Source organism: Xylocopa sonorina, chromosome 3 (assembly GCF_050948175.1).
Source record: "Xylocopa sonorina isolate GNS202 chromosome 3, iyXylSono1_principal, whole genome shotgun sequence".
NCBI lineage: Eukaryota > Metazoa > Arthropoda > Insecta > Hymenoptera > Apidae > Xylocopa > Xylocopa sonorina.
The window spans coordinates 16,105,781-16,132,588 of record NC_135195.1 but is presented as its reverse complement, the minus strand read 5'-3'; the positions used below and the strand labels follow the sequence as shown (position 1 = coordinate 16,132,588).

The 26,808-nt window shown below is 42.6% G+C and overlaps 1 protein-coding gene across 1 annotated transcript; it reads right to left on the bottom strand.

Moving 5' to 3' along the window:
- Positions 1–133: 133 nt before the first annotated feature.
- On the bottom strand, positions 134–26,554 carry LOC143433507 (dynein axonemal heavy chain 1). Its single transcript, XM_076910847.1, has 39 exons — positions 26,493–26,554; positions 24,575–24,745; positions 23,545–23,784; positions 23,034–23,112; positions 22,706–22,919; positions 21,748–21,910; positions 21,570–21,688; positions 21,007–21,212; positions 20,757–20,919; positions 20,351–20,511; positions 17,648–17,863; positions 17,351–17,579; positions 17,221–17,240; positions 16,968–17,130; positions 16,412–16,581; positions 15,658–15,866; positions 14,353–14,455; positions 13,769–13,897; positions 12,172–12,292; positions 10,929–11,059; positions 10,695–10,800; positions 10,223–10,377; positions 9,860–10,042; positions 8,020–8,410; positions 7,464–7,735; positions 6,562–6,872; positions 6,259–6,484; positions 5,648–5,843; positions 5,096–5,289; positions 4,745–4,899; positions 4,164–4,530; positions 2,763–2,942; positions 2,102–2,353; positions 1,841–1,993; positions 1,487–1,755; positions 1,093–1,319; positions 708–889; positions 485–608; positions 134–400 (listed from the first exon to the last, which is right to left on the bottom strand). The coding sequence occupies exons 1-39, from the start codon at positions 26,552–26,554 to the stop codon at positions 186–188; spliced, it is 7,227 nt and encodes a 2,408-aa protein (XP_076766962.1). The 3' UTR covers positions 134–185.
- Between the last annotated feature and the right edge of the window lie 254 nt (positions 26,555–26,808).

Sequence of the window (26,808 nt, the reverse complement as noted above, 5' to 3'; positions counted from 1 at the left end):
AATGAAACTAGTAAAATATTCAATAAATTATAATAAAATTACTGAAATATACAATAAATTACAATAAAATTAAGGAAATATACAACGAAATACAATATATTAGTTTTACAATGTTGTCTTATCGGGGTTGTTATCTCGAACTAAAACGAATAACGCAAGAAAATAGAAAAGTCGCTGGTGTATTGTTAATAATCTAGAGCGCAGATCAAAGCAACACCCCTTTTGATCCAGTGCGACTGAGGTTGTCGGCTGGGAATTTCCATCGGTAATACGAAATTCGTCGAATGCCCAGTCGTGCTCAGCACACCAGCTCGATTAACAGTCTTGTACACGGGACACGTGTAGATTCCACTAGGCTCCTTGTGATTTACTTCCGGCAGTAGTAGAATCGGAGGCATATCTGCGGAAAATTATCGAGAAATTATTTGGCACTATTTTATTCCAACGGTTCGTGATTTTAAAAAAGATCGATTTAGGTATTTACTCGTGTATAGCTCCTTAGGCAGAGACTCGTTCAAGTAATCTCCATCCCATCGACAACCTTCGAGAAACAGACCATAGATCACGCAACCATCTGGTGGCCTGTGCTCTGGCCTCGAACGTAATACCTATAATGTTGAATTTATATGTATTTAATAACGAGAATATTTTACATTCTCAAATGTTCGTGAAATTGAAAATTGCAAATTGTTTAATTAAATAGCTACCTGAAAGCTGAAATCAATTGTGTCGATGGAGACGATATATTTCCGCGCGAAATTTTGCAGCGTGCCCGTCAGGAACGCTTGCGGGAAGTAGAAACCGGAAATCCAAAATGCTGCCGGTATACCTTGACTCTCCCAGGTATTTAGAAACTTGATCCGATCTTTCAGATCCAGGAACCAGGCACCTGACAGTATTGTATTAGATATTAATTAAATGAATCGATTTCTCAAAGTTCTTAGCGTTTACTCCGAGTCGGCTCTAACCAGAAACTAAACTTTTACTTCAAATGGCGGTAGACTGTGCTGTTATAATGTACTAATAAGTGTACTTTACTTGTTTGCTTATTAACTATTCCGTATAGTCGGTATTTCTCGTGTACTAAGTTACCGAGTGGTTTCAGGGAGGGGTAACCCTTGTCTTGCCAAACTTTCGGGACTCTGTTTGTGTACAAACTGTTCAGCACTGTTTCCAATTGCTCGGACATTACAACCAGTCCTTTTAACGCTTTCAACAGATCCACCAACGTTGACTTTACCACCTTCAATAGACCGTTGTAGCGTATCGCTTCCTGAATCAGCACGGTGTTAAACGACTCTTCGTATAATACCGGATACCTGAAATGTTTAATCGCGCAGTTCATAACTAACAATCTAAGCGAATTTTTCTGACAATATATAATAACGCGATGAAGAAATTTCTTAATGGGCCATCGTGTGTGTTTCGCGCAACAAAATATCATAGTTTAGGATGATTAAGAAACATTTCTTCGGAGCGTGTGTACTTTTGCTGGATCCTCGTCAAATTAAAAGTAGGGGGTATCGTCGACAGCATGTCCTCCGCCAATTGAGCGGTGATCTCCTCGATGCTCGCAGCCGCTGCTCCGACTTCTCTTGGCTGAAGGGCGAGCAACGTGTTCAGACACGCGTACGTCTCCGCTTGAGCGAAGCTGATGTCCGCGTTCGGATGCATCCCGAAGATAGACGGGTCGTCGTTCAAAGGTAACGTTTTTATGTACTCGATGTAGTCGTCGAACGTTGCAGTGTCCGGTAACTGAATCGCACAGAGGAAAACAAAGCGTGGTCGATGAGACACGCGAGAAGCAGAGGAATGATTAGTTAGCTTAATAAGAGTGTACTTGGACATAGTGTCCGTTTTCATCGAATTTGTACGATGGAGATAGAATTTGGGGGCTGTAATAATCGTGCAGGATGGTCAGTACGCATCGACGATCCCAGTCGTCCGTTATTCGACCGCCGTAATTTATGTGCCCAGCCGTGTATATCAGCACCTGCGAACAGGATAAGTAAAGGTTTTATGGATGTCCTCGCAAAAACATTTCTGGTCTCAGCGCAAAGGTATCGTTCAATTTCTATCAGAGATTTTCCACACTTTTTACCTTGAAAGGTACCACGTCGTATTCCAAAAGGAACATGTGCAGCTGGGATATGCATATCCTCAGATCTCCGTCGGTGAATTCGTACGGTATATTGAATCCCAAAGCGGCGAATTTCCTCCGTTCCAATAGCACCGAATGAAAGAGGCATAAGGCGAACGTCATCCACTTGAAGTGGTGGACTTTCGGGTGGCCAGATTCCAGGAATGTTTGCATCTCCGTCACTTGTGCTAGGTAGGCGCGAAACATATTTGCCTAAGGGAAAAGAAGAGGGAGAAGCATGACGTTCTTTTACACCAGATACCGCGACCAAGCGCGAGCCGTGTCCTCGGTCAATTTTCAACTCTGTACACGAACTTTGAAAGTCGTTTCACCTCTGGCAAAGTTACCCAGCTTCTGCGCTGGCTGGAACGATGTGATTTTGTTCGTTGTGGACACAGCTTACGCCTGGAAGCGTCAAGCAGTACACGACAATCGGATAGACTCGGGGTTTGAACATTTATAACTCTTGTAGCCTGTCTTTCTAACCCAAACGATGTTCTTTCAAGCGCGCGTCCCAGAAATGCAAGAAAGAACTTGTATCGCTTGAGAATTTTTGTTTAAGCCAGAGATTCATAGGTATGGAATTTTTCTTAGAGTTGTACTTTTGTTCAAATTCATCCACCTTTATTCCCCTTGGTGGTTCGATCGTCATTTTACTGCTGTTTTGGAGAATGCTGACTGGAAAGTCCGGCGACGGCGCGGAGGTCAGCCATAAACGGAAGTCGCGGTGGTTCTTGGCTCGCGTCAGTGCCTCGACTAGAGAATCCAATTCCGGCATCCAGCTTGGTGACAGGTGGCAGTTCTGTGAACGTGTTTTCCTGTACATCTTTGCTACTCGCGTTTACTAAATTAAGTAACTAATTTATTCCATAATCCAACTATCGCGCCAGCCATCTTCTGCTTCGAAAAAATCATTTTCTAGCTATCAGAAAAATTGTTAAAAAGTTCCCATATATCTGTATGTATAAAGTAACCCATCAGAGTAAAAATCAATGATTCGCGAAGCCCATTAATATTATCATCAATGAAGAATAGCCAGTGTTCCCCTTGTCGCGACAAATGAATTTATGACGAGCAATTTTTTCCGACAGAACCAATTTCACCTGTATATGTGATCACGAGAACAAATTGCGCTGCAACACGAGGAAACAGACTGCAGCTCGTGTCCAATTTTTTTCTCCTATTACATTATTATTATTTCTTTTTTTTCTCTATCATTGTTCTCTAATCAACTATTCCCGACAGAGTTACCTTTCGTTTGCAGTGTATTCATCGTCAAAAAAAAGTTAATAACATTCTCCATTACGTCCACTAGTTTCATTTCTCTGGAGATCCATCAGAATCATCCAGCGAATGGTGCAACGATTCATCGAATAATGGATAAAATGTAAATTGAGACCAATCTACGATATGAATTAGATTTCGAGAAGATATTTCAAACTGAAGAGCCATGCTATCATCTCTAATTTCTACTCTAAATTAATCTTCTAAGAGAACCTAAACAAATGAATTAGAGTCATTCTAAACTACACGCAAAAATTCTAACAATATTAAGAGAATGCCATTCGATTAAGCTGAGAAATAGGCACCAAGGAATTCCACGTCCAGTTTCTTCTATCATTCGCCGTTTTAGTCGAAACACGTTCCTCCGTATCTCTGTTTAGCTATCAAGCAGTCGTATCACCCCAACACGCGATAAATCATTTCCCCACCGGTCCTTCCTACCCCGTTACATATGTATAGGGTGTGAAAAAGAGTAATGGACGCGGTTCCCAGGGGTGAATCCAGATCTCGCTCAAATTTTCTGTAAAATTACATCGTTCGTCTCAAATTTGACGCATGCATCGAGTGTCGCGATCCCGCGTCACGTGAATATGTTTACAGCTGTCGAGCGCAATTGGAGAACTCCGTATTGGAGAACTCCATAACTGCGTATGAATCGTGTCGCTCCCATAACTTTCCTCGGATAGCCTCGTCCTGGCGAGAAATAGCGAGGAACGGCTAGAAGAGCCGTCGTTCGTACCTGGAAGAAACACCAGTAGCCGTGTTCGGCCGATAGCTTCAACATAGCCTCGGCTCGAGGCCCCTGTCCCTGCCCGAGCGAGATTGCGTGCAATTTCGTGGCCATCTTCAACCTGTCCGCGAACTTGTACAGTTCGGCGGCAGGGTCTGTGCCGGTGGACAGAACGAAGACGATGGGCGTAGTCGGCGAGGACTCGCCGTAAATCGCCGACAGCTCGGTGGTTTGAGGCTCGACGAACTCCTGGCCTAGATGCTTGGCCAAGTAGAGTTGCATCGCGTTGGTCACCTTGTCGGGCCTTAGACACCTCAGTATCAGTATCTTCTGGAACTCGTCCAGCCTCGATTGCCACGGCTCCGGGTATTTAGCTCTGAACAAGAAATAGAAAACAGGTGCAATGACGATTTTTCATTCTACTTTGCAACTAATCAATCTGCGTTCGCTCTTTATCTATCTTCTATTTAATTCACTTTTAAAGTATGAGAGATCGTAACTGGTACATTCGCGACGTTGAGGCGATGTTATACATTCCGCGTGAATCGATTAGCGCGAGAGGAGAGAATGGCAGGTTGAATAGCACTCACAGATGCGCCTCTTGAGCATCGAACACGTTTTTAAATTGGGCCACGGACTGCTCGAACGACTCGACGAACTTCTCGAACTTTGGCAAATTCTCCAGAGCCTGAATTTCTTTCCAGCAACGCGGGGTGATCCATTCCGGTGCTGGATTCGATCTTTCCTATTACGAGAAAGGATCAACATTAACCGTTGTGCAATATTAACGAACGCGTTCGACGAGTTTCGCAGTGCGAATAACGGATAATAGGGAAAACGAGTTCTGTCGAGAATAGTGATTACAAGATACGGGATAACGTAAAATTAAATTGAGATTCTTTTCTAGAAGAACGATTCATTAGACGCATTGTGAACCTTACTTCTATTGGCTCGGGACCCGATAAAAGATGCATCCACTCCGCTGCGTCGATTAATTTATCGTTCATGCGGATCCGTGCGCAGACAAGGAACGCGAAATGCAACTTGTGTTTCTCGAACAGGCTACGACAGACGTTCGAGAACAGCGAGAACATGAATTTGTGGTTGATGTTCTCCACGCGTTGCTCGATTTCGGCTGGAAATTAACATCGTTATAATCTGATTAACGTAACCAGCTCCTGGCAGCTAGTTTCTCCGAATCAATGAAAACGTTACTCGAAATCCCATTTAAGGACAATTATAACGTTGATCGTATCCGGATAAAAAAAAATTTCTATGACGAATCCCTCTCAATGTCCGCTGCAACTACAAAATCTGAAGCTAAAACGTCCGCGGGATGATACAGAATTTGTCGAGAATTTTTAATTAATTGGAAAAGCTGTGCGAGCTCTTCCACTTTAGAGGGCGTAGAATTAACGATCGCGTTTACCAGGCTTTAAAGCACATCGGAGCGGTGACGGTGGTTAACGAGAGGGGAGGAGTTCCGTACTAACCGCTCTTTTCCGTCGCCAGTATGCTATTGTTGAAGATCTCGACGAACCACTCGAGCGAGTACTGATACATCGTGTCAATGTACTGGAGATCGGAGAGGCAGAAGAATAGAATCCGGCCGCGGATCGCTACAGGGATGTACAGCGACCTGGTTACGTCGATGTCCGCTTGGGTGATCTCAGCTTCCTTCATTTTTACCTGTGTTACAAGTACGAAACTCGTGTATTAGCGATCAAAGAACGTCGAGCCGTTTGATCGTTGAGGCGTGCTGGTTCTTAACGGTGATTCGCGTGGAAGAGAAGCGAACGGGAGGGCAAACATAGGTAGGTCTCGTTACCTCGACGTACTTAGTGATAAACTCTCTCCTTTTTGAAAAATGGAGGATAAGAAGGTTGGGGAAGGGTACGTCTTAGCGGCGGTCAGCTATTTTTGTACCCGTGACTCTTTCATTTGAAATAGATTCGCGAGATACGAGGGGGAGAGAAACTTAATTAAATTAACGAAGTTGTTAGTTTCTAGATTGGCCAGTTCAGTGCACGAGGTGTTTGTAAAGTAATCGGATGCATCGAGAAATCTCCGGGTATTTCGTCCAAGTTTCGTTTGCTAGGCGCACCTTGATTTCCTCACTTTTAACTTTGGACGCCTCCAGAGTGAGAATGAGATCCATGTCGTCTACAGCGGACCCCTCCGACACTGATAGCCGGTATAAAATTCTGTCTTCTATTTCTAGTAGTTCTCGTCTCATTTCTGCGTTTAATATAATCAGAGCGTTCCTCGCTTGCTCGAGGTCTGGTCGTTCTTGAATGGTGACCAGTGACAGCACTTGATCCTCCAACCCACTTTTAGAATTTTCGTCGTTTACTAATTCCTCTCCGATGATAATAATCGTGCTAATTATATATAAGAAGGTACTCACGTGGCGGTGAGCGCAAAGTTGACTAGCAATATCTTCACGCACACTTCCGGTGTGTAATGGGGATTTGAGAGTCTGGTAGTGAGGAACAGCCGGAAATCATTGTTGTACGGGACGATGTTTTCTCCGACTTTGACGCACCATTGACCGCCATGCTCGAACAGCGATCTCAATAGTATTGGATCCAAGCCAGCTTCCAATTCGAGGCCGATGTTTTCGATGAGACAAGCCCTTCCGAACCGGACACAGGACTCGAGCACGCGGAGCAGTTCTTTGTCCGTCATTTTTGCAACGGATATACCGGCTCCCTTGTACTGTAATCCCGTTAAAAGTATAAGGAATCAAGCGCAATACTCGACAGGGTCGAAAAAATGTGATAAACGTGTTTAACAAATTTGAATAAAGCTACGGATTTATGGGCATAAAGAAGCACATTAGTATCGTAGGAGTTCGCGCGTAATGAATGTAAGTTTAATCACGCTACGGAGCCCTGAGCGATGTTAAAGGTTTCTTTAGGATTGTTAGTTCACGTAACTTTGCCAGAAGTCTGACACGTTGTCAGGAACACGGTTACAATGTCCATCAATTGCGGGACCACCACGATGTAATACGTGAAAGGCTTTCCAGTGTAATCTCCTGGGTTAATTTTAGCGACGAGAGGATTACACGTGACGAGATTACATGCAGTATGGTATATAACGGAATCTGAATAAGTTCATTTAATTAAGAAAGAGAGTAGAGTTACTAATGAATGTAGAAGTGCAGAGGTGAACATTTTTATCAATCCTCCATTTTCTTCCGCGCTTCCTATGTATGAAAAATTCATACGAGAGTAACAGATGTGAGACACGCCGATTTCCATGTCTCACTCTCCGTGTGACAAGAAACGAATCCACGGTGCTTACCAGCGACCGTATCCACTTGTTCGCTTGCGCTTGGGGGTCGATAAAAAGTGGCCACCGCTTCGAGTGCATCGCCAGGACGGCGTTCTCGACGGACAGCATGTCCCTGGGTAAACCCTCGATTTGCCATTTTCGTATTTCCACCTGGTCGCCCAGAGTGGACACGGGATTGCTGCCAGCCGTATGTGGCACACCTTCTCCTAACACTTTCATCCAGGAATTTAACAGCGTTTCTCGATATGCGTCCGTGAAGGGTGTCAAATAGGCTATTGCACCTGCATCAAACGAATACATCAGATTGTAAAGATTGTAGAAGGTACGTACCATCGACCTAACTAAATTGACATAATTGCGGCTAGAAAAAGTATCGATCTCATTCAAGGCTTATTATACAATACATAGAGCCGCGTGTACTACAAGTAAACCATCCCCGTATCTCGAAGTGAAGGAAACATCGATAAGTCAGGGGGGAAGCCAGCCGACGCTCGACAATATCATTGATATTCCGATCGGCGAGGCGGCCTATTTCAGATCCGAAACGCGAACCACGTAATTGTACCGGAAGCGAGGAGGATATCGCCGACAGCGTTTTTCAAGGAAGTTTTCAGTTCAGCCACCGTGGAGGTCCATCGTATCTGCTCCCCGGCAAGGCCGTCGATCAACCTGACAGCTCTTCCCATTCGATCCTCGCAAAGCTGCTTTTCCCTTTCGAGTTCCGCCTTCTTCTCCTCTTCCTTCAGCAGATTCCTACGCAACTGCTCGACGCCAGCCTCCACCTCCCTCAGCCGTTGCACAGCCGCCTGCAACGTTCTCTCCGTCTCCTCCAAAGCCTCCTCGGCCTTCGCTAATGCCTCCATCTTCGGTTTCACTTTCAAATTCACGAAGTAGTAGTTGTACATCGCGTGCACCCACAGGCACAGCGAGTAACAAGCCTTTGAGACGTATTCGATCTGAAAAGGGAACAATTTTTCACGTGAATCGAAGGTAAATTGATCGCTACGAGGTTCGGGTGTAACCGCGATCGTCACCGTGCAGAGGAATAACTAGATTAGATTAAAAAATCATTTGGCACCCGAAATCGACGATTGTCGCAACCTTACTACGATCGTAACTAGTACATTCATCTACTCCTTCGCTTATTGATTGCTATTATTAGATACATGCTATTATCAGATACGTGGGCGAAGAGATTTATTTCTGCGTGGAGGAAGGGGTTTATTAAATTTAACGAGATATTTCAGGCTCGAATCACGATCCAGTGAAATGATTTATTGGATTTTCCAGCCCCCGTTCAAGTAGCAGTTCCACGTTTTATTCATGTCAACTGTCATTCGATCGATTTCCAATTAAACGATCTAGGAAACTGTTGATTTTTTTATCATATCGAACAATTGAAACGAAACGATAAATTGTCGATCGATATTAATATTCTTCTTTCACTTGAAAACGGACAAACGGTTTGCGAAAGAGATTGTTTTTAGCGGTTCAAAATTGATCCGTCGACGTACACTTCCATGATTAATGAAGGAAAATGGATCTGTTACAGTGGTGGATTTTTCTGGAATTCTACCGCGTTATGTCTGCTCGTGATAGTTTCTTGCCGCGGGAATGATTGATAGACTAATGATATAACGCGGGCAAGTAAAATGAACTCGTTGCATCGATTTGGTACATACAGGGTGTTGGCTTTATATTCCTTTCGATATTGTTTTCTCGCGATTTCTTCAACGGAAGGATTGATTCGGAACGTTCGTTTCTTTATACAAAACGTTTGTTCGCACTTGAAAATGACATTACTAAGACGAGACGACGATCGAGAGTTAGAAAATTCGTTTCGTTAAGCATCAGTTTCTGTAAAATTTCATTTGCCTTTTGGGAGTTGCCCTTTATCGTCGGTGCTTTTTTACGAAATTGTTTTCTATAGATAGAATACTTCTTGCGTCGTAAAATGACACACTTTACTCATCGTGACGCCGTACAATTTGCTAGAAGAATCACTCAAGAATCGAGGTATAGAATTAACAAGTCTGATCAGTTTCTGTTCCGTGGAATTATATAAGTATACCGGTTAAAAATAAGATTCCTGGTACACTTCGTTTCCAATAATTGAACGAGAAGGAGTCATCTTTCTCATTTACTTTTGACGTCGATTGAAGAAAGGAGGAAGGAAAGGGTCGACCCTCATCTTGTATAGGGGATACAATTTTTATATGACGTGTGTTTCGACAAATTTTGTTACGTATCTTTGCGTAATTTGTTAATGCGAGTTCGAGAGTCGATTTCTTGTTAAATGGTAACCAAAGAAGTAAAACTTTTCCAGCGACGTTGTAGGTATTCACGTAAATGGCACGAGAAATCGTTTAATCCTACCAATAAAAAGTTAGATAACGGATTTAAACCTTTGCCGGTTGGAAATCTGGGTTTTCAATGTAAACCTTCAGCTTCTTAATCATTTCCTCGGTGAGATTCTCTTTATCGTAATTCTCCATCGTGTACAAAAAGTGGCCTGGATCCGCGAGCATCAGGCTACCAGGTCCCCAATAATCCAGCTTCGTTTCTCCACCGAATTTCCCGGTGTCCACCTACGAAACAAAGTGAACATGAAATTATGCCGCGTTACTTATCGATTCCCTCTTTTTTATCCTTTTATTCGTTTTTACGTTTTTTATAACAGAAGGTAGAAATTCAGACGCTTTAAGCATCATTATGTTGGTACTGCACAAGTACATAATGGCTAATATTTAGCTATGAATCACACAGACCTTCACCGGTTTCACGTTATTTATTATACAGATGGCTTCGATAACCAGAAGCACCCCGACTGGTGGCCGTTTCATCGCCTTCACTTCGGTAATGTCGTTCCTATTCAGAGCCTTCAGACTCTTCTCGGCAGCAATCAACATTGGTCGCGCTAGACCTGCGGCAAATGGAATATCGATTGGATCGTTAAGTGGTCCATGAACAGTAACGCGTTGATCGATAATTACGCCACGCGTAACTACGTCTCTGCGAACATTGCACAGGGTTGCAGTTGCTCTTATAGTGACTCTCGTGGCTCGTCGCCGACCAGTCGCTGACCAAAACCAATTGCCTCAAACGCCAATGAAATCTTTCGATTTTTTAATCGAGCACGTTGATGATCAAACGAATCGACAAAGTCGTTGATTTTTAGAGTCACCCTCTATACGATGGAATGCATCGTGTACGAGTAATCGAAGAATTGCAAGAACTCACTCAAATCTGCTTCCGCTTCGTCCCTGATCATCTGATTTTCCACCTTCATCCTCTCTGCCATTGCTTCTTGCTCCTCCGCCTGTGCCTTCGTTCTTTCCGCTTCGATCTGTTATCGATAATTGGATTTTCAGATCGTAACACGTCACAAGTCGAACAGAGTCGAAAAAAAAAACTGCTCGATTCGTTCCATAATATTTTAGAATTTTAAATCAACGATTCGTTGACATCACTTACGGTATCAAGCCTGATTCTTTCGATCATTTTAGCTGTCGCCTCCGCTGCCCTCTCCAACTTTGGTTTCATGTCCGCCAGTAACTGTTGCATGTGTTTCACTTCTACTTCCGCGCTAGCAAGCTTGTCCAATCCTGTAAAAGGATCGTAACGGTATCTCAGACGTGTGAAAAGTAAAAGAAGTGTCGCATAAGCTGACAGAGGAGGCGAATTACGAGCGGCGAATTCGTTTATCGCGTTAATCAAAGCCGGGGTATAAATAACCGTTCTCGTAGTTTACGTCCATCAACGATTAATTTTCGTCTGCTGGAACCGTACTAATCAATTTGGCAGATGTCTCTATTTCTGCACGCGCGGCCAACATTTATGGCCCTGGCGTGGAAGAAATCAATAGCTCCAAGTCGACACGTATTACGAGCCACCGTCAGACGGGCTTTGCTTAATTTATTGTCTCCGCAATTACCAACTCTGGTCTTTTACCTTTGACCCCAGGCGACTGTACTTTAACCACCGTCATTTTTCTTTTATTCTTTATGGCTATTCTTTGTCGTAAAATACTTTTTAATTTATTGCTTCTGCCAGATTGTATCGCTCTCTAATCTAAAAATCATAAACTTCCCAATTTGCAGTACCCCTATTCTTAAGAGTCATCTTCGAAGAGTAACAGAAGGGAGAGTAACTAAAAAAATTGCTGAAACGTAGGATTTTCAATCCGTAAAATTGCCTTCGAGCGCAGTTAAGTGTCTATATTCATATTCGATCGCAATTAGTCGTACTTTACAGTTTTTAATAACGTTACATTCCAGTCACGAGTTCGTTAGCTAACGAGGGTAAGGCTCGTTTATCGCGGTGCCTTAACAACCCTTTCGAAACGGGCTCCCATTCGCGGACAAAAGCGATCCGAATGTCGACCACGCTCGATATTATAATTTAGCTCGTACGAGCGAACATGTTTTCGAGTGGTTCGAGGCGAATTTTAAAGTCGAAAGCTCTTAAATTTCGGGGTCACCTTCGGGTTTTTAAGAGCGAATCGATCCACGTTTGATTTGAAAGGGTGCTTTCGGTGGTCCTCGCGTGAACGATCCTGGAACGAGATGGACGAGAAAGTTTGGAGATTCTAAATTGCTTTCCATATAGGGTGTAACGCAAAAATCCGACCATTTCTCTTCGATATTTTGACACGTGTCCTCCTTTCAAACTGTTGTTCATTATTTACTAGACTTATAGCAATTTAACTGTTACAAACCTGTGGAGAGACGATCTGCGGCCGACTCTAACTCGATTTTCTTGTTATTCAGAAGGCTACCATAACCAGATAATAGTTCGAGGTACGACGTGGGTGTAACGTAATTGTGACGATTCAGTTCCTGCGAAACGAAATTTTTTTACTTTTCAAACGTCGCATAATAGGAACAAATAGAGTGAGTTATAAAATTTCGTCGATCTTTTTGGAACACGGTTTGTTCGTATCGTGTCTCCACGGATATCCAATTATAAGACAGTTATTAGATTATCCAATAGACTTCTCTTTATCTCGTTACTTAGTAATCCTGCGAGTTGCTTAACAATCTAACTTGATACTTCTTTGGTGATCGATTTTCAGTTTAAAATCATTTTCCGCACTCTGTGTAAACGTAAAATCGATACTTCTTTGTTTCTCGCTTATGGAAGGTTGAAAACTCGAGTTAAGTGAACTTAACGAACCATTAGCGTACGCCAACCAACGCGGATGATGATTAATTATAGGACTATGATATGCGGGGCTGGAAATTTGATTCAAATTCTGTATAGACTCGTAAGGGTGGGGATGGTAGAATATTCTGCTCAGAATAGAGCTTAGTGAACCATCGTTACGTTGCTAATTTGTAGAGTCAATGAGCACAGTTGTTTAATCAAGGGAATTAAGAAGAAAGAATCAATTTCTATTTCTACCTTAGAGTTCTTTTCGTTCCCTTTGTGTCGAGTGCTTTTCACGGAAGTATTCTGACAATGAAACAACTGAATTGGTAACAGAAGAAAAGAAAGTATAATAATTACTCGGGCAAACGCGTACAAAGGAAGTTACGTATATTTAAAAGTTGAAATATTAAAATGTGGTAAAGTTTCCCTTCATTAACAACGCGTATTCTTGTTACAACGAACAATTCTGTGGCGAGTTTTGATGTAGCTCTGTTTAAGAATCCTTATGTTTCTTGCGGGATATTCAATTTCGCGTAATTAATCAGGTTGAATCAGTCGTGGTTTAGTATTGCACAGAAATTAATTATTTTAAGTGTACGAAATGAGTACCTACTGGACATTGATTAATGAAAATTAGAAAATAATTCCAGAACGTGTGTGCAGCGTTTACGGTAAATTTTCAAGTACGCTCGGCATAAAGCTACAGCCAATGAAGCTGATTCTGAGAGCTGAAATAAAGCAAAATTCAGTAACAAAAAGAAGAGAATTGCGTTTAGAGCTCCGTTTACGTGAATAATGACTTCGCGTTCATCAGGTGTCGCACAGAAATGGCCTCTCATCGCTAACGCATCCGCTTCCAATTTTCTCGAGAACGAGGCTTCGAACGCAATTCTGTTTTCATCGTTTCCGTATTATTTCAGCTTCCAGAATCAACCTTTCCAATTTTCCCTAGGGATCAATCAAAATATACATAGGAATCACTCGAGTGTGCAATTTCTACATAGACAGATACGCCCTATTTAAGATGCACCGTCTGCAGCAATAGTAGGAGCTATATTCATATATTAAAGAGCGTACAAGGCAAAAGGTTATCAGCGGCGCCAATCGCAGTATTGCAAACAACCGTAAGCGTGCAATTGGTTTCATACACAGTGCCATCTCACCTTGAAAAACAGATCGCTCGCCTCGATCACGCTTGAGTGCATATATTGGCACATTCTGACGATCGACTTCAGTACATCCTCGGTAATGGACTCGTCTTTGATGTCGGTGAGGAACTGCATCGCGACACTCTGAAAGTAACAAGCCGCCCTTTCAATCTTTCACGCCTCCAATCAAATGTATCCATTCAAAGCAAGTGTACAGCCGTCGATGAAAGAGCAAGATCACGAAGTTCTTACGTCTTGAGTATGTTTACGCGCCGCTTTTCTCGAGAACGTTCGAACGTATAAAATGCCACAAACATCGATAGAAAAAATGTCATAGCTCTTATTAACTATTTGTCAGGATACCGTGTAGACTCTAGTGAACTTTGAGAGGAGATAGCATCCTCAGCTGTCCTATCGTTATTGGGCATCTACCCTCCGCGTCCTACATTTATGTAAGTCCACTAGGGCGTACGGAATCCTATCGCCTCTGCACGTTTCATACGAGCCGTTTCACATAGAATAGACACGTCTGCGTTAAGTTCATGCGATCCCATTTATCCTAAACAAGATTAGTAATCGGCGTAGATTAAGTCATGAACCTGAAGCGCCGCTTCTGGCCACGGGCAAAACCAATCGATCGTGCAGCAGTTTACCAAGGCTGGGAATTGTCTGATACGGGCACGAAACGTCTCGCCAATTGGACTGCGAACAGATATAATCAAGTTAAATAGACACTCGGTGAAATGAACGGGAGAATAAAAAAAAAAATAAATGAATATTCGGGTAGAATTAACTGGAACTGTAAAAGGAATCGAAGTATACGTGGTATATGTACAGATTAAGGCGAGTCCCACTGAGAAACGAGGAAAATGTGACCGTAGCGCGGACCAGCTCGTTTGTCAGACTAGAACAAGCGACGGATGGACGCTATCATCTCGTGACACGTTATAAATCACCATTCCTAGGCTTAATTTACGTTTTCCATCGGGAATGACCGTGATAAATCATCGCAAATCATGTGCTTGCGCGGAAATTCAAAATTGGTGGCGTCAATGTTGCCCTGTTTTGTTTCGCGTTCTCATCGAGAACGCGAGATTCGTAGGAATGTAGTTCTGCCTCGTTGGCGCGTAAACAAGTACAATGGCATGGTACTCGAACAGTAACAATAGGCAGATTTTCAGTTTCGGATCTGGCGTTCGGCAAACACAACGGGTGTACGCGTTCTCCTTGCGAAACGTTTGTGCAGAGTATTTTGAGTTATCAGAGCTTCAATCTCTGGATGTAAACGTTGCGGAAACATTATTATGGATGTTGCTTTCCTGTTACACTTCAAAGGTGAAACAACTATCCTCGCGCGTAACAAATTTCTACCTTCCCCTCGTTTAAATCGAAATCTGATTCGCGTCTGTGTACTTTTCAATAACTGTTCTTACGTTTGACGCTGCGCTGTTACCGAGAAAAACCTGTTCCATTCTGTGGTCGCACTGAATACAATTCCTCGAAATGTTATCGATACAATTTTTCTCTCTAAAAAAATTCGAACCGTCGAACTTTTAACTTACAAAATTATTGTAAAATATGATTTTCAAACGATAAATATTTCTAACGCAGAAAAACTCATTTAATCGTAAAATGACTGTCAAAATTAATGTAACGTTCGGCGTTTGAATTTTGTATGCAACCAAGTTTCAGAGAAAGTGCATTCCAGGCGTTATACGCGCCTCAACTTCCGCCATAATCGAACCCACGGGTACACCTCCGCTTAAACACGTGTGCCCTGGATTCTTTCATTGGACATCGCTGTCCTACTGGTGTCTTTAATTTCGGCGAAATCAACGGGAGTGTTATGAACGTCATTAGGAACGATGGGATTCAATGACGTTCCATTAGCGAAACAACTGTACCTCATAGTGATAACGACGTGTAAGTTGTTACGAACGGTCTTCACGTAGGCGGAGAAAAGGTTGCTTCTATTTATCTGCAGCCCGGCTTCTTGTACGTGTCCACGCATCGAGTGATAAATCCTTTCCATTTCGTCCACCTTGTATATGTTAGGCACGTCGCCGTTGTTTAGGACGCTGTTCAGGTCCTCCAGCATGGAATCGTCCTTTATCTGGAATACAGAGGGCGAAGGAGTCTCGTGGAATTTCGTTGATGTTTCACGGCCAACGCCATCGTGTCGTATCGCACGAGTCGCTGGAGAATTTAAGGGCGCGGTCTTGTTCTTTTGCTTTTCTGAGAAGCACCATTCGAATTTTCCACCGATTAAGCGATGCAACGTGTATTTGTAAAATTCAACTTGTACATTTGCGCGTAGACGGAGGATAGAAATCCGCTGTCACTGGGAGGAGAGAAAAAACAGAGGGATAAGAATATCTCTCCTCGAGTATGTGGGTGTATTAAAGCATAAGGCGTCATAGGGGCGAAGTAGGAAGTGAGCAATTACGAATGGTGAGCTTCAAAGTTCTTCCGCCACTCTGAACGTCCTGTATTTGACTTTTCATTCTGTTACTCACAGAAATGAATAATAGAGAATTATCTGTTTGCGAGCTCGATCTCAATGAAAGATAGGATTCCGGTTGGCTTGAATGTCGACGATGTTTTGCAGTAAAATGGAAATGAAAATAATTAACCGAAAGATTCGATCAGCGACTGTACCTGTGTGTCAGAGAATAGGAAGACCATAAACTGGTTCTGTACACCGGCTCTCATCATCGAATTTTTGATGTCATCGCGCCAATCGCTGGGTGTGTAGGCACTGCTGAGTTCTATTTGAAAACAGTTGTAGTCTTGCATGTGCGAAGCGAGCCTCGTCAAACTCTGTCGCCCTGCGGAGAAATAGAAATTCGATTGTGATTAATGGTCGCGCGCAATTGAATAAAAATTGGCGAAAGCTAAGCGCTCGGAGGTTTGCCGAGAACCATTTATGAATACGAAAATTGCGAAGTATAGGAAACATTGCGCAACAAATTGCCACAGCTGGATCAAGTAACGGGAGAAACGAGAAACGTTCGGTTCTTTTTACTCTTCTCATCGCTATTTTTATAGCGTTGCAGTTGATTCACTGTTGCGATAATTCCCGCCATCGTAAACTGGTTCATTCATCACACGAAGATATAGCCGAAAACTTATCGCGTCTGCGAAGCCAGGCGGGTCGAGAAGAGCGATGAGGAGGAGGTTCACGGACGCGACTGTCGCGCTTTTTCTACACCACCTGATCCTCCCATCCCCAGTAACAAAGCGTTTCCTCGAGGCTGTCGTAGAATTCGATTGATCCTGCAGATATGATCTATCGCGTCTTGGAACAGTACCAGTTTCATGGGAGTCGTTGTCGAAGCGTTGTAGTCCTCCAGAAACTCTTCCAATACGTTCTCCATCTGGGCAGATATTCATGAAGCAATACCGTAAATGCACCGACATAAACTAGGAGAGATCATATTTTGTCCTGACGCGCTTAAGATTGTTACTCTTCTGTGAGAGGATGAAACTGAATTTTTAAAGAGCACCACAAGACGGACAGTGGTACCGGACATAAAATTGGAAAATTCTTTTCGAGTTTTTTTATCTTATTTAATTATTACGGAGAATAATAAATACGTGCTTTTCTCATATCGGTTATTTGTATGTACTCCTTGGTGGTCCCGGTGAAATCGCCAAAAAATAACATCGCCTCGCCTATAACTTGGTTGGGGTCGCACTCGAATCGTTCGCTCATCATATCTCGTAAGAGACTGTCGAACCAGTTCCGGTCTATGTCGTTGACCAAACGATCGCTGAACACTCGTACATTCTCGTGGTACCAGAGTAACAGTAATTTGTCGAGAAGCTAAACAGAGAGACATCTTTCTCGAATGTGACACGTTTCGTAGCTTAAATGTAAAACGGTTTACAAACCTCGATTTTCTTCGGATTCATCATGAGCATCCCTTGGAATACTTTACTAAGGTCGCGTAAATTGAAAGTGTAATGGGACTTGTGCGGCGTTGGAAGCAACTCCTTGCAAATCGTGGTGAACAAGCTCAACGTAGTGTCGACAAAGGCCTCTAGCATGTGTCCAAAGTGTGGCGTCGCGGATAGCCAGGAATTCAGGATCGTTCCGAAGATGTGTCTCTACAAAGTGAAAGAAGATATTATAATATACGTCTGTTCGTTAGAATTATTTAATATCCTTAAATTTGTTCACTTTTCACTTGGACCAAGCTGTATGCGTTTATTCAATCAACGACACGAAACAATGCGATTTTTCTGAAAATCCTTCGCCCGGTTCAACGCAAACATTAACTGGACGCCAAGTCCTGGGAAATGCACGGCTGCTTCCACATCGTGAAAATCGAGCGCGGATCAGTGTGCGTTTAGGAAAAAAAAAACTAGACAGGCATCGACCGTGTAGAAAAGCCGGTTGGAAGTCGACGTGGGGATCACGAGCAATGAAAGCAGACGAAGCTTCCGATTAATTACATTTACGAAATCCACGCGTTTACTCGAAAATTGTTAACGAACGAAATATCAATCGGATAAGATGAAATTTGTATAATTATCTGTCGAAGAGATTGACACTTCTGGCCACGTTCTGCAAAGTATCCGGAACGCTGCTAACGGCCACGGGTTTCCCGTCTCCGTGGAAAATCGACGGCAGCAACCCCGCGATCAATCATACACGCCCTCGAGTACCCGTACGAGGACATTTTTCAAGAGAACGGGGTTGCATACTTGACAGAAATACACAGCCCCAGGTTAGAGGGTAACGCGCCCTCCGCTTGACCTTGTCGGAAACCCCTTTAAAGCTCGCGAGAGAGGCGGAGGGAGAAAGTGATCCGAGCGGGGCGGTTCGATTACGGTTGCTCGTTATTAGCCAAAGCAGGTGATCAGGATAAATTATGGATGATGTTCGCGCGATTTACGAGGCCTAATTGCGGCAAACAGAGGCAGGCACAGCCGATACTTCGTCTCTTTCACGAGCTCCAATTATTCCTCGTGGGCGTGGATCGACGACTCGATGGAATAAAACCGGATGAACGCCGACGAAAACGAACCCATGCGGCCGATGGAACTTACCCGTCGCTAGTTGCCGGGTTGACTGATCGATTTTTAAGATTGTTTCTACTCTTTGAACAAAAAAAAAAAAGTTTCATTCCCTTTTACGCGAGTATTTCGCAAGATGGCGAAGCTTGTGATCGATACGGTTATTCAGTGTTTTAAGTCCAGCCAATTACGTTTTAATTTTGCGCGCACCCACGTTCATCCAATATTGCAAACCCAGGCAACGCTTGTTATTTTTAACGAATCGTTATTATACGACGAAAATTAGCTTTTCTAAATAGCGTTCACTGTCGAAATCTATGGCGTGTGGCAGTTTAATTTCCTAAACGGTTCTGCGAAAAATATGGAACTTTATTTATTATACTGTCTTGGATGTACTCATTGAATTTCAGCAAAAAAACTATGGTAATTTTATTTAAAAGATGATCGGATATTTGACGTGTCAATTGGGATTTGTTAGGATATTTCAAGGTAAAATATAAACTGAAGGGTATACGTAACTACGATGGAAGGTGCGACGTAATCGTTTTGTTTAAATTAACGAGCGGTATATGAATCGGACAATATTCTGAATAACAAGCTGTATTATATCAAGTAGATATTTCCTGATAAATTGCCGCAATTAAAAACCGTCGCGTTATGAAAGCTTCTCTCGCGAAAATTGATACCGTTCACATTTTCGTGTAACGTCAAATTAAACAGAGAAATAAAGGATGCAAAATTTATATTTTTTAATATTTCTCAGTTCGATTGTAAAACTCGGACGAAAGTTTAAATACTTCATCGAATTAAAACGTTATTCGAACAAATTCTATCCTAATCCGCATTTATTTTCACTGTACGCGAAACGCTAGCGCGTAGAATTTTACGGGCGATGTAAAAAAAAATAGTAAAATTTATAGTAACTTTTACCGACATCGTTTTATTGCCGACCAACTCTTAAGTTCGATTCCATGAAAAAACATCGACTCGAAAAAATTGAAAATAACGTCGGCCATAGAACGATTTATATTTGTTTTACTGTTTAACTTTGGAGTAAATATGTTTATGTATACGTCCGTTGCTTTTTAATTTGCGACGTGATTATTGAATTACAAAAAGCGGACGTTAATTAAAATTTTGTGCTGACGTAGGATGAAATATTATTCTTTTCCACGAACGTATAATTTTTCCAAAATATAATGCAATGCAATAACACAGATTAAATTTGCTACGGAACTAACAAATTTCGCGTTGCTAAGAGTATTAAAATATAATTTCCAATCTATTTATAATCCGTGTCAATCAGAAAAGTCGATCGAGTCTGGTACATCGTTCACTGGAACGTACGAATCTAAAATGTAAGCGTTAAAATATGGATGGAGACACCGGATCCGATGGATCGAAGTCGGAAGCTGCTCGCACGGGGCGAGCGTGAAGTTTTGACACGGTCGAGCCAGACGAAGATAAATTATTCCGTGTTTATTTTTTCTGTCATTACACCCGTCGTCTAATCATCGCTAACGAGCAGAGACGGCGTGATTGGCAAACAAGTCGAGGGCACCGTTCGTGAATTACCTTGGCGTCGTCCTCCATTTCCGGGAATGCGATGAAATGGAAATGTCGCAACAATCTGGCCGTTATTGGATTTCTGCCGCCGCCAGGCGGTCCCATCGCGCCGACAAAATTCACGTCCTCGATCCGTCTGAACGAGCCGATCTCTTTCCGGTCGTACCATCCTGAAATATTCCCCGTTTCTTTTCTTAGCCTGCCACGTCGCTCGATCACGCTTAAAGCTCACCTTTCTCAAGCGTTTAACATGCAAACCTAATCTAACTTATCCAAAAATGTATTTGCTACCAATTACATACGTAACGTTTTTCGATATTGACCAAATATTATCGACGTTTTTGACGATACTTGTCACATTTCCATAGGAAATATTCGAAGTCGCATTAAGTGAATGAAATCCTTATCGAACTACCTTGAAAATCCATGAACTGGCGAATCAATTCGATAGGAGGCTGAGCACCGTACGTATCGAGGGCAGGCATGTTCAAATCGTCGACGAAAAAAACCTGTTTCCGCAACAGGGGCGGTCCGTAAACGTCTCTGCGTCTTTTGCTCAATTTCTCGTCGATCAAATCCTTTTCAGAGCAACAAGGATTGTTCCACGGTATTTGAACGTGTTAAAGATCGCGTAACGTTCCCAATTTAAAATCGGTCTTCTTTACCTGGGTCTGATTCGCAGTGGTTCTCGCGGAGAAAGTGATGAAATCGCAAATGAATTTTTTAGGCATGTTCTTCGACAGTTTCGCGCTGACGGTTAAAGTCTTCCCGCTACCGGTAGGACCGATGCAGAGAGGGTTCGATTCGTTGATCAACAGATACCCAATTAGGGCCGCGCTTCTTTCGCTGTCCATCGTCGGTACTTCTATGTCTGAAATAATTACCAAAGTTATCAAATTTTTTAAGATCTTTTTCAGGCAGCGCGCAAGGAAGAGTTTCGAGGACCGCCTCTCCCGTTCCTTAGGATTTACCGTGGTAGCTCTAAGTTCAACAGATCTAAAATCAACTTCTGAACAACTCGTAACTTATTCGCCGCGAGAATCACGCTACGTCGCGACGGTCTAATTAGTTTCTATAAGTATGATGGTAAACGGATTGAATCTAGCCAACCCTTGGTACCGTCTGAGCACCCCGTTAACAGTTTTCATACTTCTGCCGATCCAATTAATTCGAAGACGGGACATGTTTGTCTTAGCTAACTCCAATCGAAACAGCCAGCTTCCTATACCTGCGTATTTCATTTCCGGCGTGATGGTGATAGGCGAAACGTCGTCCAGCCATTTGTGCCATTTCGGTGGGATTGGCTCCTGTCCATCGATCAGATCGGTGAAACCACCGTCGTGCAGTCTACGACAGAGAGTTCGATTTGAAGATGGAAAACGGAAAGTTCGCACGACAGAGATTACCTGTAATCGAATACCAAACCGTCCTCCGGGAACGGCAATTGATGCTGGTTATCGTGTTGAACATTTCTGATCCACTCGCTGAATACGCATCGGCCGTTATAATCGCTGCTTGCCCCTAAACTCCACACTACTGCAAAAGCTGCCCAAGGCGATAGCAGATCGGCTGAAATTAATACCGTGCTTGTTATGAATTTCAATTTCGGTGCGTTTCAGGGCGAATGCGTTCATCCTTGTCGAGAAACAATTTTGCTGCGAAAAAGCAAATTCACAAAGGAGAGAATAGGGGGAAATTGGAGTCCTCGTTGTAGGCGAAGATTAAGTCGTACAGTTGGCTGAAACCATGAAATTTGATTTGCGATTAAAAGCAACGTCGCGGTATTTGAACTCTTTCGTGGGAGATAAGTGGTAGGGTAATGCGACGTGCGTGGAATAAATGCAAGGGTTAAGCGAAAGCGTGTCTGCACCGTGTATACAAACATGCCGCTTGTCTTTTTCAGGGCTGCAGGCATTTCGCGGCTATTAATATTTACTTTGAAGCAGCGTTTGCGTTTTACGTAACGCTGACTTAGCCGTTATGGCTTTGAGCGTTTCTCATTATGTTCGCTTCAATTTCCGTTTAAGGTCTTCCGTAGATTAAGATTCTCGGCTGATATGATCAATTAACGAAAAAACATGCATAAAAAAATACTTAAAGCACTAACCGTTTACAAAAGTATGATTTGGTATACCTTGTTACAATCGAGTGAGTAGTGTCTACAGTAGTTTAGCATTATTTACGTCGTACACAGTAGTACACTCTACGACTGACGCGACATAATGCGGCGTTTAAATATTTATCACTTTACCTCCACGCACTTCCTTTTAATGAACATGTAGCACAGTGTAACGTGTAAAAAAGTGCTTTTTACAAACGTTTGCGCATAAATTTGTATCCAACTGAGTTAGATGAAATTCTTACGAATAAGATTTTGGAACGCGACACTCGGCGGTGGTTTTCCATCCCGTCCAGCCATGGGCCCGATCCGAAAGTTCATCAGATTGATGTAAGAGTGCACCATTCCACAGTCGACGGTGCTGACGATTTCTCGTAAATTGCTACGCAAAACCTTCAAGCCCGGTAGTAAAAAGTGTCCCGTCAGTTCGGATATTCTCTCAACGTGGTCGTGCATATTCTGCAATCACGCGATCGAACGCGTTCAGCTTAGCAGGTAAATCAAACTGCGCTCGATCTGTTCGTTAAATTGTTGTTCTTCGTCAAGATCTTTGCTTGTGCGCAACGAGCTTACTTTGGGTAACCGTTTTATCCAGCAATTGATTAGCGGTTCGAGACCCAGCCCTTCCGGTTCCATGTACACCATGCCGCATCTGAGGGATAACAACGAAATAATGTGGTAGCGTAATGACAAGCATTTCTTGGTCGCATCATCGTACAAGCCTGATATACGCGTTTATGTTATCTACAACTACACTTTTGTCAAACTTTAAAGTCGATGGTTATACATGCTGTATCATAATAATCGTTTATTACGATGGACACCCTATTTTGTCTCGCATTTTTTTTTTGTCCGTTTTCAACGAACGATGATTGATGCGGATCAAACGATGATCGATTCCTCCGCTTCGTGGTCGGCTTCGAATAATAGCCGCGTCCCGTATTCTTCGCCGTGGAAAGTAATTAATGGAACTCGGCCAACGTGGAACTTCGAAAATATTTTTTAAAGCTACATGCGCGTAGCGTTGGAGCTGTTTAATTTTTAAAATGGTAGCAATTGTTCAGCTGTTTACTAAGTAAATTACCTGGAGACAGTGGCTGGCGACGCTACCCTTAGGTCAGCCACTTCGAACATCATCGTCATCGTAGGCAAAATTTTCATTATTTCGCCAGACGTCAAACAGAGTTTCTTATTGTCGTCCAATACTGTATTCATATTTTCGATCCATAAAGCGTCGACCGGCCCATCGAATATGTACCATCGTTTGTTCAAATCGCTCACGGCTATTCCAGCTCTGAGCAGTGTCGAGAAAATTCCGTCGGTCCTTAAAAGAAACGAAGCCAATTATTGAGTGATTAAGGAGTTATTAATCTAGGTCTCGCGCGTATTTGCTCGAGCCTGATGGTTCGATTCGACGGCGGTTCGTGCCCAACGCTACCACCGTAACGCGATAATTTTCATTTTTTTATATTATAGTACCTATAAACGTAAACTTTGCGTCTGTTGAACTAAAGGTGCACTGAATAAATCGATAAAAAACGTATGAATTAGCCGAGTAGTTGGTATTATACTCGTATGAAAAATGTCTAGCGCGTGTTCTTCGCCCAGTTATGTCGCAGGGTTGGAATGTTTCCGTGGGAAAGCAATTTTAAATCGCGACAGCGTCGTCTATGCGCGCGAATCACGTAGCTCGGATGTTTCGCTGAACAAACAGCAGACGAACACGGGTCCACCTCGAAATTACTCGTATTCAAACAAGCCGGTGAAAATATCGCGGCAAGAATTGTTTCATGTTAAAACCGAGTTATATTTCGTATGCAACTCTGATCCCGCATTACGGTTGCGCGCGTATCGCCGTTTCCATCAGGCGCCTGTGTACATTTTTCAAACGCTTCATAGAGTTCTCCGAAGTACGTTTAAACTGGCATCGAAAATGAAAATTGTTCGAAGAATTTGCGAATACCATTTCCAGTGAGAACGCATTTCCGATGCAAATACTCGATGCAAATACGGATCGCGTCGTAAGTCCTGAGAGACCCGAAGCCAGCGTACGGGTATCAAGCAAAGCTCTAGGATTCGATACCATACCACGCGGTTAGGGCCTCTTCACTTACCATTCGCGTGTGTTCAGGTCGTACTCGCCGTACAGTTGACCCATCGTAATTGATTTTGGATTCAACACGTGAGTGATCACAGGAGTGAACGGTTTACCGCTCGGCTGTAGCTGGCCTTTCAATTTCGTACAGGCTTCCTTCAGGACCTGGTAACACTGTATCAAATAACACCTTTTGTATAGTCCATTCTCACTTGTACTCGCTATAGTTAAGTCGTTAAAAAACCAGTAACGTTAATATTCATTTCAAGTAAATTATGTAGAAGCGGAATAGTAGTGTTCCGTTCGATATGATAACCAATTAGGACGTTGTTTAAAGTGCATGAGCGGTATAAGGATTCTCAGTTCGGGTTCTAAATTGAAAATACATCGCCGTTACGCAAGCCTAACGATACCTCGAATTAATTAATTTCGAAGCCAGCGACGTTAGACTTGGACGGAATGGAGAAAAAAAATTCTACAGACGTAAGCGAGGGATAAATTGCGTACTGAAGACTTATACCACGAGGACGAGAATTCTGTATAAAAAAAACAATTAATGAATTTAAATAATCAACTCGTTACTGCTCTTTGATGAGAACAGCGACTGTTGTTTAATTTTCATCGGGCACAATGCAATTTAAATCCTTTTTACGTACAATTTCTCTACGTTCGCTTATAGTTTCCTCGTACTAGACCAACAATCGAGAACAGACTACGTACGAGGAATCCGACAAAAGTTAATCAAGCATTCATTGAAATGTCGTTCCAATAAATGCAGTTTTACTGTAGAATCGTTCGATCTAAATAGGCCACCTGCTTGGACAACCCACTTAAAGTCGCCTCGTCATACATTTACTCTATGGCGTTGATTTCAATAGGCTCAAAGGCAAGGTATTAGCTCAGCGGAATTGAAACGGCTGTGTCATTGTACGTCGAGCTGTTTCACTGGCACGTGTCTACAATACGTACGCGTATACTACTTTCACGCGTGCAAGAGGAAGCTAGGAAATGAGAGATGCATCGACGGCTAGCACGTGCGCAATGCGAGCAATGTAAATAGTAAAAAGGAAATCGAAGAAAAGTTGTATTAGTGAGAAAATAAAAACGCGAACGGAAAAATTGCGCGTCGTTGAAATATATTCCCGATAAATTAACTGAGAAGAGTTTCACAAACGGGCAAAGCTTCGCTATTCATTTATAATCCCCAACGAATTGATTTTGTTTAAAATTGTTTACGAGCTTCGTCGCGTCGACAAACGATGTTTGCCGATTTTTTAAACTGCATGGTCTTTCATTATTCATTCGAGTAACGTGTACCAAATATTCCATGATATCGCGCAAATATGAATTACCTTTTTAAAATTATAAACCAATGAAATGTCGCGGGGAATTTGTTTGCTTTCGAGATCGCATTTTACAAAGTTCCAACGTTGCAAATATCTTCTTTTTTCACATCACTTTGACCGGGTCTCATAAAATAGTCATATATCTTACGTAGAATTGCAGATGAGCCTGAACAGCGAAAATCACATTTGTATGAAGAAAAGAGGTCTCCGTAAGGTTTGCATACTGAAACGCTCTGTACAAACATGTAAAGACGCATCGTCGTCTCACGACGAAGTTCCAAACTCCTTTTTCTGGTCGCTGTTTTCTCTTTCCCCGACTTTTTTCTCGCGTTTCGCACCAGTTGGAAAAGATTCAGAATGGAACCGTTATACGGGAATTTAAGGTATCGTTCCGTCTGCGACGGAGGACTCGTTACAGCTTGGTCCCGTTGCAGTGCAAAGCCCTTAAGCGGATTGTGATTTTCAGAGCCGATTGGAAACGCGATGCGGGCAAGCTTTGAGGTTTCTATTTTGACAAAAATGTGTGCTATTATATAGGATTTATCGTTACGAATGAGAAACAGCAAACTGTTCGATTCTTTTTACACGTACTTAACATCTCTTTTACCACAATGTGGTCGACTGAATATCACAATGACGCCCATCAGATCCATCTCTATTTTTAAAAGCAACTGGTATTTTTAGTTCTACTATACGTACTATAAAAGCAGTCAAATAGAGGGGGTTGAATATTCTCATTAATATCCAATCTACCATACGATGTTAAATTAAAAGTTTCCTTTCTTACGAGTTATTTCCTCAGTGCTCCTTCAGGAGAAAAAACGATTCGTTTCGATCGTACATTTTACCAGAAGCTCTCCTTCCTTTGTACAATGTAAAAAATCTGAAAAATCAGCCGCTTTTCAGT

Excerpts from the sequence above, each read along its gene's own strand:
- LOC143433507 (XM_076910847.1), bottom strand. The coding sequence starts at position 26,554 with ATGGATCTGATGGGCGTCATTGTGATATTCAGTCGACCACATTGTGGT. Across the intron at positions 6,485-6,561 it reads AACTTTGCGCTCACCGCCAC|TGGGTTGGAGGATCAAGTGC; the intron begins GTGAGTACCTTC and ends AAATTCTAAAAG. Across the intron at positions 609-707 it reads CAATTGATTTCAGCTTTCAG|GTATTACGTTCGAGGCCAGA; the intron begins GTAGCTATTTAA and ends TCAACATTATAG.